At 41.6% G+C, this 12,579-nt stretch overlaps 2 protein-coding genes across 5 annotated transcripts in view; one reads left to right on the top strand and one right to left on the bottom strand.

Moving 5' to 3' along the window:
* Nt5e (5'-nucleotidase ecto) overlaps window positions 1-12,243 on the top strand; it is a 45,450-nt gene extending 33,207 nt beyond the window's left edge. Inside the window, exons 4-9 of one of the 2 annotated variants that reach the window (XM_046431929.2) lie at window positions 3,640-3,837; window positions 4,491-4,645; window positions 6,169-6,274; window positions 7,076-7,225; window positions 8,534-8,734; window positions 10,312-12,243. In XM_046431929.2, the coding sequence (XP_046287885.1) occupies window positions 3,640-3,837; window positions 4,491-4,645; window positions 6,169-6,274; window positions 7,076-7,225; window positions 8,534-8,734; window positions 10,312-10,475 (974 nt within the window). In that variant the 3' untranslated portion in view covers window positions 10,476-12,243. Of the gene's footprint in view, window positions 1-3,639; window positions 3,838-4,490; window positions 4,646-6,168; window positions 6,275-7,075; window positions 7,226-7,571; window positions 7,793-8,533; window positions 8,735-10,311 lie in introns of those variants that run through there. The other variant, XM_046431937.2, reaches the window with a different exon arrangement.
* Snx14 (sorting nexin 14) overlaps window positions 1-12,579 on the bottom strand; it is a 120,712-nt gene that overhangs the window by 770 nt on the left and 107,363 nt on the right. For all 3 annotated transcript variants that reach the window (XM_058575823.1, XM_058575822.1, XM_058575825.1), the window contains one exon: window positions 2,851-2,933. In XM_058575823.1, coding sequence (XP_058431806.1) covers window positions 2,851-2,933 — 83 coding nt within the window. The remainder of the gene's footprint in view (window positions 1-2,850; window positions 2,934-12,579) is intronic.

Genomic DNA, 12,579 nt, shown 5'->3' with positions numbered 1-12,579 from the left:
AGTCATGCTCCCCTACAACCCAGGGGGTGAGTGCTTATGAGAAACAGGTTTGACTCAAAGCCAGCCTGGAGGAGGACAGAGGAGACCTCCCTGTCTCAAATCTCCATCTTCATGGGCTCAAGGGAATGGACAACTTTGAGGAGAGGGGAAAAGTGGACAAAAGGCTGGAAATTTGGGCTGGGGCTGGGGCTCAGCAGTAGCGCACTTGCCTGGCATGTATGAGGCGCTTGGTTCGATTCTCAGCACCGCATTAAATAAATAAAGGTCTATCAACAACTTAAATTTAAAAAAAAAAAAAAAAGATGGGAAATTCGTAGAATTCATCCTCTTCCCAAGAACCCCTCAGCCTCTCAGTGAGAGTCTCCACTGCCTCCTTAACACATCAAAGGGAATCTTGACCTCCTCAAATCAGCATCTGCATTTTCTTTTTTGATGTTACCTCTTGACCTGAAGACAGGAGAGGGCTTTTTTTTTTTTTTTAAGAATTTAGAGTACCATAAGTAAGGAATATTAAAGATGAGGGAATAGATTAGGGAAAGGTTGTGAGAGGAGAAAATCAATGTAAGAAAAATATCTTTCCAAGGGAATTAGAGGAAATAATTTTGTTTTAAAATGTCCCCCCAAATCATTCTGCTACAATAGCACAGACTTCCTTAAATCATCTTATAATTCAGGCAGTTGAAAACCACATCAAAGGTCTGCCCCTTGGTACCTCTGTCTGTTACCACATGATACTAGGACAGTTGTGCAGATCACAGGTTCCCAGGGCAGGATGCCTTGAGGTTCCCTCAAACACTGCACTTTGCTACCATACGCCTGTTTTCCCAACTCCAGATATCAGTCCACTGCTCCACCACTTCTCTGTTTGGTTCCTGAAGGAGTTATTAGCTAGATGACTGGAACAGGATCTGGTGGACAGTTTCACTCCTGCCCAGAAGATGAGTCAGGTTTCCAAAGACAAAGATGTGGCTCTGTGTAGACAGAGTATTTTGGATGTAAAAATCCTTGGCAGAATGGCATGGAATGGTGTGGAAAATGTGAAGCCCTGGATTGTTTTCTCTGCCAGTAGTTTTCTGAGATTGTCAAATGTACGAAGCAGACAGGGCTCTGCTATGGAGGAGTCTGAGATTAGCCAAACTAGACCAGCTATTGCCTCAGCCACACAGGAAGCATCCTCCTTATTCCTGATTAGGTCTTTTTAAGATACTGAGGGAACATATTTTTTTTTAATAAGAGGAACATCAGGGTCTTTTGTAACTGGAGAATGTTGCCAGTCCGATGGGAGCTGGGTTTGCTAACTCCTGTTTGCATGATGAGCTGATGAGGTACTTGACCAAATTTCAGATTCATAACTTTTACATTCTGTTTAAGTTCAGATATTTCTATGGAAGACAGAAAAATAAAGACTAAAAAATAGTCAGGCTTGCCATTCTTTGGGGTTTCCAGGAAACTGCCAGCCTGATTTTAACAACTACACTTTTTCCCTCTTGAAAGGGGCGTTCTCCGCCACCTTGTGGAAGTTTGGGGAACTACACCTTTCTAAATACCTGCCTTCAGAAAAGGAAAGACCAACCCCCTGACCCCCTGAAATACAGAGCAGACCCCAGCTTTGACCTAAAGGAAAACAGGACAAACAGAATGAGGACAATTAAAATTTTCATCTTCCCTTCTCCTCTACCATACATCAGGTCACCTGCTACTGTCACAGCCAACATATTCCTGTCCGCTTTGAGGAAATGGAACAAGGTTCTCACTATCTCCAGTTGGGCGCCTTTTTTTAAAAGTAAAGTTCCAAGACTTTTCTTGATTCATTTTTTCTTCACAGAGGAAGCAAGATAACAGGACTTCGAAGTTAGCAACAGCTGTTTCTTGTTAGTGAGGTGCTGGTAATTTGCAATTGTCTGTCCCTTGGTACCTCTGTCTGTTACCATGTGATACCAGGACAGTTGTGCAGATCACAGGCTCCCAGGGCAGGATGCCTTGAGGTACCTTCAAACACTGCACTTTGCTACCATACGCCTGTTTTCCCAACTCCAGATGTCAGTCCACAGCTCCACCACTTCTCTGTTTGGTTCCTGAAGGAGTTATTAGCTAGATGACTGGAACAGGATCTGGTGGACAGTTTCACTCCTGCCCAGAAGATGAGTCAGGTTTCCAAAGACAAAGATGTGGCTCTGTGTAGACAGAGTATAACCATGTGCCCCATGGTTATTACCCTTGAAGGGGGCTGCCACCCCAGTGTGTCTTAGGTGAAGAAAAAGAGCTGGGGACACGAAGGTGCAAAGCTGGGCTTGCTTGTGATTTTGTGACATTTGGCAATCAACTTGCAGACTTTATACAAATAACACATGGTAGGCTGTTTTGGGTTATGGAGAAAACATAAGATATAGTGTCTGATAGCTCTGGTTTTCAATCAGCTTCCTATCACATACCAGTTGTGTGACACTGAGCTCTTCACCTATGACAGTTTTCTCGTCTGTGACCTGCTTATTATAGGACCTGCTTCATGGGAAAGTTGGAGGACTAAATGAGATATAGCGCAGTGCTTGGCACATGGCCCATTCTCAGAACTGGGGCATGTGTGTAACCAACATATGCTGAAGTTCTCTAGACCCTCTGTAAACATCTAGTAGGAAAGACTAGTTGTGGGTGTGATAAGGAAGGTAACAGAAACAGCAGTGGGGTCAAGGGTATCTTTATAGTTTCCAAGAAGATCCAGCTATGTCATTGCTTCTGTGGAGGTAAGATATGAACTACCATGTGAATTTAGGAGGGGTGTAGTTAAAGAATTTAAATGTGCCAAGCAATGAGACACTGGGCACCCCAAGCTCCCTACATGGCCACACTTACCCTCCTGCAAGCCCATGTGTAGGAAGCCTCTGGTGATTGACAGCTTCCAAGCTCTCCTTGGTGTCCCCTTTGAGACAAGACACCTATAAAATATGATAGGTGTGAGGGTTTAGCTGGGAAAGAAAGAGTGCAGCACTTACTGAACACGGCTCTTCTAAACAGCATCTGAGGGGATGGAGAATTTAACAAAACCCAAGATGGTCTTTGCCATTTCTGCTCATCTTCCATGAGCTAAGCTCTTGATTGTATGTCCAGAGTTTCTAGAGATTGCCATCACTTTCTAAGGGAAAGAACTGTGTTGTGTACCCACTATGCCTGCCAGGCACCATGCTAGAAAGCTTTGATATTTTGAGTCTCAACAGCCCTCAATGATTCTTGAAATAAGAATTGTTATTTCGCCCACTTTACAGGCAAAGAAAGTGAAGTGCAGTAAAATGAGGTGGTGTGGCTCATCTATCTAGCTAGGGGGAATGGAGCCAGAGCCAGAAAGAAGGTAGGATCATTTTAGCAATATTCCATCTTTGGGGCCCCAGAGCACCCAGCACAATGCCCTAGACTTAGGAAGAGCTTAGTAAATGCCTGGTGAGTTGAGAATGGAAAAATTCATGTGCCAAAATGGGCATTCAGAAATGGGCAAATACCCAGGCAGGGCTCTGAAAGAACAGCTATGTGGAACAGCAGCTGGTGAATCATCAATTTAAAACTCACTGTCATCTGCCAGGGGCCTGCTGGCCTTCAGCCAGCCGCATACAAGGACTAACTTGATCAGCTTTGGCTCTTTTATTTCAGGCACTGCACCTTGTACAGAGGTGCCTGTTGGGAAGTACCCATTTATAGTCACCTCCGATGATGGGCGGAAGGTTCCTGTGGTCCAGGCCTATGCTTTTGGCAAATACCTAGGCTATTTGAAGGTTGAGTTTGATGAAAAGGGAGATGTCGTCACTTCACATGGAAATCCCATTCTTCTGAATAGCAGCATTCCTGAAGGTATGTGAAATTCGGGGGAATATTCCACCAGTTCAAAAAAATAGGTGGCTAGACTTTACCCTTCCTTTGTTTAATGTTTTCAGGAGAATAGAAAAATCTAGCTTCTTCCTTGAGTTTACCCTTTATAGATAAGGAAATTTAAAACTCCCAAAGGCCAAAATCCCCATTTGCTTATTCAAGTCCTTTCAACATCAGACTTTGTACTTCATGGCTTCTTCTGCCTTTTAAAAAGCTTGATTCTGACAAGCAAAAGCTACTCTCAGCTCAGAGAAGAGCTAATTATTAAAGCAAAGGGCTTCAACTGGTGAAGAGCAGGGCTCAAATCCTGGCACCCCATCCAGTAAGGGGCTGTGTGCCATGGGCAAGATGCCCAGGTCCAGTGGTCCTCAGTTTCTTTATTCATCAGATGAAGTCGTGTATTTCTTATTTTTTTTTTGGTCTGGGACTCAGAAACAAAATAGATGTTCCTAAGGAAATTTCATGGCCAACCCAAAACGTACACACATATGGTTAAGAAATGTGTACTCACAGTAGGTAAACTGGATAAAATCCGATTCCTCCTCCAGAATTTCCCCATTGTGAGATCTGCTTTAACTACAGGCTTCCTCCCTCGCCCCCCTCCCTCCTTCAATCCTTCTTTTCTATTATTCTAGATGCAAGCATCAAAGCAGACATTAACAAATGGAGAATAAAATTGGATAATTATTCTACCCAAGAACTGGGGAAAACGATTGTCTATCTGGATGGCTCTACTCAATCATGCCGCTTTAAAGAGTGTAACATGGGCAACTTGATCTGTGATGCTATGGTGAGTCCACTGCAGGGGCAGAGAAGGGAGGGAAGGACGATGGGGAGAGGAAGGAAGATGCAATTAGGGTCAAACTGATAGTTGCAGAATTGGGGTTTTCTTTTACAAAAAAAAAAAAAAAAGACAAAAGCTTGGCTGATATTGCACTGAGTAAGGTGGCAAGGTGCCTGGACCACATTGGGTGACAATTACTTTACAAAAATTAAAACCTCTATTTTAAGGTGTCCTTCTTGAATGTCTGAATTTGGGGTATTATTTTCTTTCTGTAAGATGAGCCAAAGACACAGATAAACTCAGCCAACCTGAAGAGAGATAAAACACATCTGTTTGGCCCTAACTTGGCAAGACTGGTTTTCTCTGATCTGTTCACTTGGCTCCAGAGAACCTGACCTTGTGTCTCTGAAACCTCTTTCCCCAAATGACAGCACAATTATTATCATAATAATAAGTCCTTTACCAAGAGTGGAGCAAGATTACCCTTGAGGAGCATTTGTGTGGGGGCAGACTGGCCTTGGTAGCTTCCTGGGAGTCATGCTGAACTGAGGTCCCCCAGGTCAGATACACCACTCCCACAGGCTTACAGGGGCACCCAGGAGGCTGTTCCTTTGTTAGGGATCAGCATGTAGTGCCCACTGCCCTGTGCCTAGAATACAATCACACCCAATAAAGGTTTGCCAGGTAAATGACAACATTCATGCTTTTAAAGATGAGAACCATACTGGCTCCTCAGCATCCTGCAGTTAGTGTGAGGGAAGCCAGTTTGTACATGTTTAGAGAAAAATCTAAAGAAGCACCCCAGTCTGTTAGCCGTGCTTACCTCTCTGTTAAAAAGGCAGGGGCAAATATAAGAGAACTTTTACTTTCTGGGCTGTATTTTTTTAAAATCATTTTATTTCTTGTAACTAAACATATTTTATAAAATTAAACATACATTTTATAAAATAAAAGTCAGAATGGATCTGATTTTCCTTTTTTAGAACCCTTTCTCTGTGTCTCCAAAATTGCCAGGTTGGGACCTGGCTGGGGACATACACATGGAGGCTGGTTTCTGATAGGCATGAAGTCTTGTACCGAGCGGGCTTGAGGTCCCTGCCTGTCCTGAAAGAGACTATGAGGAGCAGCACTGCAGGCCAGTCCACACTAGAGCCATCTCAACACCAGGGCTACACCTTGAGAGACCATTTTGCTAAGGCCCACCAGCCTGAAAGGACAGGGGTTTTAGGAGATGGGGCCAAGAGCTTCCCATTCCTAAGAGTCTAAAATGGGACTGGTCACAACATCATATTTTTGCTTCTGATTAACAGAGGATAAATAAACTAGTTGAAGATAAGTAGTTTAATAATTGTTTTATGACTAATAGCGCATAAAACTAGTTCTGACTAATGACAGTTGAGGAATCTCTGGGAACAGAGAAGCAGGGAAAGAACAGTTTTATTTTCTCAGGAGAACTAACCAGATTCCTGGAACTGATCCTGAGGAAGAAGACTCAAAACAACTAATGTATATTTTTGCTATTATTGCAGATTAACAACAACCTTAGACACCCGGATGAAATGTTCTGGAATCATGTGTCCATGTGCATTTTAAATGGAGGTGGTATCCGGTCACCCATTGATGAACAGAACAATGGTATGCTCTCCAGGCCCAGCATCCCTGGCTTTCTGACCCACTTCCCCTCTGAGGTCCCTGCACTGATACTCCTCTGCTCACCTGTGCAGTCGGCCATGTACCAAAATGTCAGTGTCTTGGTTTGGGTTAGCTGTGAGTCCAAGAGATACACACATGCATTCTCATATGTATTCACACATAGATACAGCAGTGAGGGTTAGCAGAACCCAAGCTTGGTCTACATTTCTGACTTGCAAAGCTAAATACTAATTGCTACTGATTTATGCAAATTATTGACAGCCTCCACCTTGGCATCTGGAAAGAGAAAGATATAACTACCAGTCTCTTGTGCTAGAAAAGATATACAATTGGTTTAAGTTGATATTTTAGCATATTTACAGATATCCAAGATTATATCATATGGTAAAACAAATTGACAAGACAGATATATCCATGACACTCTTGATACACTGTCAAATCCAATCATTATCAGTGTAAGACCCAGAGCTCATTTCATTGTCAAACAGAGACAGGTGGCAGGGACATACTGCCTGTCCAGAGAAACTGAGCAAAGGATAACAACCTACTAGAGATACAGCCCTAAACCAGGATATCCAAGGCTGAGCCACAGCTGTTAGTGAGCTCCACCCCTGCTCAGTGTGGACGGTAGAATGAAGGCTTTTCAGTCCATTCCCTCCATAGTTGTTGCTCTAACAGCCTCATATCCCCCTAACCTCCTCTGCTGACCCTGAGAAATTTGTCTAAGGGTAAAGAGTTTTCTCAAGCTACTTTCCTTCTTTCCTCATCTGGGATTGCCTTCAGGCACGATTACCTGGGAGAACCTGGCTGCTGTGTTGCCCTTTGGAGGTACATTTGACTTGGTCCAATTAAAAGGCTCCACCCTGAAGAAGGCTTTTGAGCACAGCGTGTATCGCTATGGCCAGTCCACAGGAGAGTTCCTACAGGTGGGCGGTAAGTCACCCATCCAAGGTGATACAGGATTTCTTGATGGTTGGCTCAGTTTTGTGCTCACCAAGACAGGACCTCTGTGACCAGGCTTGTTTGGGGTTTCCCCACCCAACACCTTTACCTCATTTTTCAATGGTTATGGACTCTTAGACCACTGAGATTAGGCTAGGATCAAAGCCCCCAAACAATAGGCAATATTTGCCAAATCTGAATTGGATCTTAGATGGGCCCTCCACAGGAGATGACCCTCTAAACATGAAGCAGGTCTGCTGCCTTAAGGTCTATTAAAATCTTAGTTGTTTAAGCATTCAATATTCTTTGTTAAAAAAAATACTCTCCTCTATTCTAGTCATTAATTGCCTGGAACCATGCGGAGGCTCATAGGAATGAAGTGTCAATCAGTGTTAATAAGGATTTCTGGGAGGGGAAGCCTGCACAGGCACTGGAACCTGACTCTAATCCTACTATGACCTGGCAAGTCCTCAAGTATCAAGTGCAATGAGAAAAACTGTCTCACTATTCTCTTGGATTACACTGAATATTGAACAGAAATAAATGCTTGTCATATCATTAAGGGTTTCTGAAATGATTTCTCCAATAATGAATTTCACAGAGCAGTGAATTAATCCTTAATCATCTTATTTTACTCCAAGACCATATTTTGCACCCAGTTTTTGCCTTTAGGTCACAGTGGCCCCACTTGACTTGCTTTGGCGAGTCTTCCCTTTGCAGAACACATTGCTGCAGGATTGAGCAGCTGCAGTATGGGGTCCTGGCCCGCTGTCTATAGGGTAACCTGACATCCAGGCATTTTCCCAGGAGGGAGCTAAGGAAACAGCAGGTCTGATAGTTTTGGCAAAGTGCTGGGTAGCTACAGTCTTTTGTGAAAATCACCTAATCCCTATTTATTACGTTTTAGTCTTCAAAATTATTATGAATACTCTGTGCCTCTCATATGTTTCTGATTTTCCAAGCCACAAGTTACTGGAACAATTACTCAATATTTAAAAACTGGGGGTAAGGAAAGAGTTGTGGTTTCCCCCTGCAGAATCAACCTTGCCCATTCTAATCTAGAGCCATTTTCCCTTCCAGTGGTTCTCACGTCTCCTAGAGGGTATCAAGGATGAAGCTAACCAAGAAAGGGCAGCGGCAGTGTCACTTCCATTCCCTTGATGAAATTTCACTTAAGTTTGAACTAATGGAGAACCAAGCCTAGTTCCAAATTCCAGATGTAGGCCAAAATCCCCTTCTTAGTTAATAGAAGTCTCTGGTTGGATCCCGTGAAAACATATAGATTCATTTATTTTCTAGGAATCCATGTGGTATATGATCTTTCCCGAAAACCTGGGGACAGAGTGGTCCAATTAGATGTCCTTTGCACTAAGTGTCGAGTACCCAGTTACGAGCCTCTTAAAATGGATGAGGTATATAAGGTGACCCTCCCAAGCTACTTGGCCAGTGGTGGAGATGGATTCCAGATGATAAAGGATGAATTATTGAAACATGACTCTGGTAAGTAGACCTGTCTCTTCCTCTCCTTATCCCAGAGGTACTCAGGAACTACAGAACTGGGCTGGGAAGGGGAGCTACTTGTGTTGCTTTGCTATGTTGCTGACTCCCTCTTGGTTTGCTTTGTTTGTTGGAAAACAGCATCACTGCATCGAGGAAGGCAAACATATCCATCCAAACCCAGGGAAAACCTACTTTTAAAACAGAAATGCTTAAAACTTTTAACTACCTCTAAGCCACTATTTAAAGTATGAAATATAAATAAGTCTTACATTTATAGAAAAATCACATCTCTGGAACTTTAGATCTGACATAGAAGACCATCATATTAAATAATCTAAATTTTCTTTCTTTAATTAGCTTTCACTGTGAACAGGTCAAGTAGGAGAGGATGGGTAAGTCCCTCTCTTCAGCACAGTGGATTAAAGGAAATTATAAGAACAACCCATACCTGATGTTAGATGATATTTTTCTCATTGAGTATCTTTATACACCAACCCCATTCTTGGAAATCCAGTTGAGAGCCATCCCACGTTCCTGAAGTCCACTGACATAAAAAACATTTCCCCTTCCTTTTCCTAGGGCAGAGAGCAGCACACTCACGACACACATACAGCTTCTTTACCTCTCTGGGAAGTTCACCCAGGTTTCTCCTTAGCTTTACTATGGTGGGCTTGCCATTTTAGTTGTTTATTCTGAGGAGAGTAGGAAATGGAGGGTAAAAGCAGAGGCAGGCCAAAGGAGGCAGCCTTTGTGGGAGAAAAGGTGTGTCCCCTTCTATCTGTTCCTTGATAGAAGATTGAAAGGCAGGCTTAAAAGCCTCACATGACACAAAGAGGATGGTGGCTGTGCATCACTGGGCTCCACACTGATGGCTGTTGGAAGAATTACAGAAGGCTAGGAAGCTCTGGCTCCTAAGGGTTTTCTACACATTAGAATAGCTTGAGGAGCATTTTAAATTAAATACCAATGCCCTAGACCCAGCTCTTAAGAGATTCAAATTTAACTAGGTTAAATTACAATTTCCAGCAATTGTAATGTAATGACCCAGGGGTGAGAACCACTCAGAGAGTTCTTTATGTTTGGGAGTGCTCATTTCTAGATAAATTTGGGTTTCCATGGGTATGTTATAGCTATAAGGTAGTATTTCTTTATTATTTCTTCCCTCTTTTGGAAATGAAACCTCCACCATCCCATCAATTCTGTGAAAATAATTTTGAGTAGGCAAGCAAAAGGAAACCACTTTTATTTCTCAACTATTTGCTCTTGACCCAGTTCCCTAATGCCCTTTGTTCAAAGGATATGTCATGATCTCTCTTGAGACATCTTAGATCTGAGATAGCTCTACTTCTCCCAGTTACCCAACATTGACCAACAGGCACATTTCACATCTGGAACATCAACACCAAATCCTTTGCATTTATAATCATCAGTGTTCTTTTCTATGACATATTATTGCTGGAATTAACTTCCCTTTTATAATTACAAAGGGCTTTAAAGAAATATATTTTTATATCCCTTTTCTCTGTAAATTGGTAATTACTTTCTCTACAGATAAAAAAAAATATGTATTTTTCCAGGTGACCAAGATATCAACGTGGTTTCTGAATACATCTTAAAAATGAAAGTAATTTATCCAGCAGTTGAAGGTCGGATCAAGTTTTCTGCAGGAAGTCATTGCCATGGAAGTTCTTCTTTAATATTTCTTTCATTTTTGGCAGTGATCCTTGTTTTATACCAATAGTCAAAAAAATCTCCTTGCCATTAATGTGAAACTTTTTTCTGAGAGATTTTCAGACCTGCCTCTTAGGACCTGGCTTTGTGATAGCACAGACCTACCTGTGGGCTCCTAGAAGCTGAAGCTTAGAGCATTGTGAACACAAGAGACTGATATCATCACTCAGGATCAGCAACTTAGTGAACAGATAGAGAAAGAAAATAAATAGGGCTTTATCAGGAAAAACCTAACCATATTTAGTTACATATCCAAATATTAATAAAAATTTAAACTATAGAACTTTAAACCCATAAACCCATAAAAATTATTTTTTCCTTTATATCCATTTCTAATCCATCCAACAACTTATGTTTACATAGTTATAAGGAAGTTTTAAATACATCGTCTCATTTAATACCCATTACTTTCTTTGGGGGGTTTTCCCCATTTGACACATGAGGAAACAGAAGCTCAGAAAAGGGTTGACTTGATGGAGGCTAAGGGACACATTCAAGACCGGACCTACGTCTTTTGCCCTAAAATCCAATGCTATTTCAAGTTGCTGTACAGTCTGATACTCAATAGTCTCCTCTTTCTGACTATCAATGGCCCCAAGTTCATGGATGAGAAGTCTTTACTTCTGGTCTCAACTGGCCCCAGCCCAAGCCCATTTTGCCTCCTGCTGTAGTAGCAAGTTCAATGAGTAAACACAGGATAGCACTCTCTGTCTCATCACTATGTACTTTTGATGAGTCAGCAAACAAACTGTGAAGCAGGTAATGGGAAAGACCAGAGGTTTCAAAAGGCAGTCAAGGGACAGGAGATAAAGGGGAGGGAAGAACAGGATGCCAAGACTGACTTAGATTACAGAAAAGAAAGAGCTTTATAAAGGGCGTTTAGATGTTAGATAAGTATTTGCCAGAGAGGATCAGCATGGTGCTTGACAAACAGTATTGGCTGTTATTAATTTTATGAGATTCCATCAGCTCTGCCTCTGTGCTCTTTCCTTCTTTCTTCTTAACATGAGTGTCATGAGAAGAGAACTTTGTAAAATAAACTAATTCTAAACCTGCACCTGTCCCTCCCCAAGATACCAGCACTGTACTTACTGTAGTCACACTACACACATTATGGAAAATCCAGAGTTCTGGAAGACAACTGATTTTAAAAATTGTGTACACAAGATATTTGAAGTCACTCTGCCTCAAAAAATAAACAATAACTGTAAGTCACTCTCAAGTCCAGATATGAGAACATCTGCAGTTAGGGGGCCCCAGACTGGATGCTCAGCAAATACCCATACTGATGAAAGAACAAATACTTCCTTAAGGTGGTAGTGGGTGCAGGTGAGCCTGCTTAGCATGGCATCATTAATTCAACAAGCAATGGGAACCTTCACCTTAAAAATAGCGAGCACAGGACAGCTGGACATTTGGAGAGGGAGTATGTTTGTTTCTCAGTGTTTACAAATATTAAGTACTTTTAAACTTTATAACCTTTTTATAAAGGTTGTTGCAGTAAAATAATGCCCTTAGTTCTATGCATATAAGATTAGCTATAAATCAATAAATATCAATAAGAATGTACAAAAAAAATAGAGAAAGGTGCATTTGGGGTATATTTTTTATGCTTGGCCAGTAAACTACAATAAGTCTTAGAGCACATTTTTGTAAAGAACATTTTTGTAAGTTTTCTAAATATGTGTATATGTATTGTGCAGTGGGGTATGAGAAATGACCTTGGACCACTTTGTAATTGTAGATTCCAAACAATAAAATTGAAATATGCTCCTTTGTCTTTGGTGGTTATTTCTTCTCAGATACCTGTAACCCAAGACAACAGATTGAAGAAAAACTCTTGACAATTTTTCACTGGTATCATTTTTCTTATCATAAGCTCTTCGCCATCTGATAACCCTTCTTTCCCCGCTTCCACTCCAAAAATGAGAAGAAAAATGCATGCCATTTCTAAGAGAGAAAAGTAATTTTTAAAGGAAGACTACTGTTTTCTGGGTTTACAGAATCTAATAAAGAAATGGTTTTGAGGCCTGTACATGATTTCCTAAAAATAAAATGTCTGAGCTAGTGGTGTAGATTTTAGTTAACTTATATGAACTGGTCACATGCCTAAG

This window comes from Marmota monax, unplaced genomic scaffold, assembly GCF_021218885.2.
Source record: "Marmota monax isolate L192 unplaced genomic scaffold, Marmota_monax_Labrador192_F-V1.1 WCK01_AAM20220418_F8-fsc00013, whole genome shotgun sequence".
Taxonomy (NCBI): domain Eukaryota; kingdom Metazoa; phylum Chordata; class Mammalia; order Rodentia; family Sciuridae; genus Marmota; species Marmota monax.
Note: the sequence above shows the minus strand (reverse complement) of the source record. Positions and strands in the feature narration are given on the sequence as shown.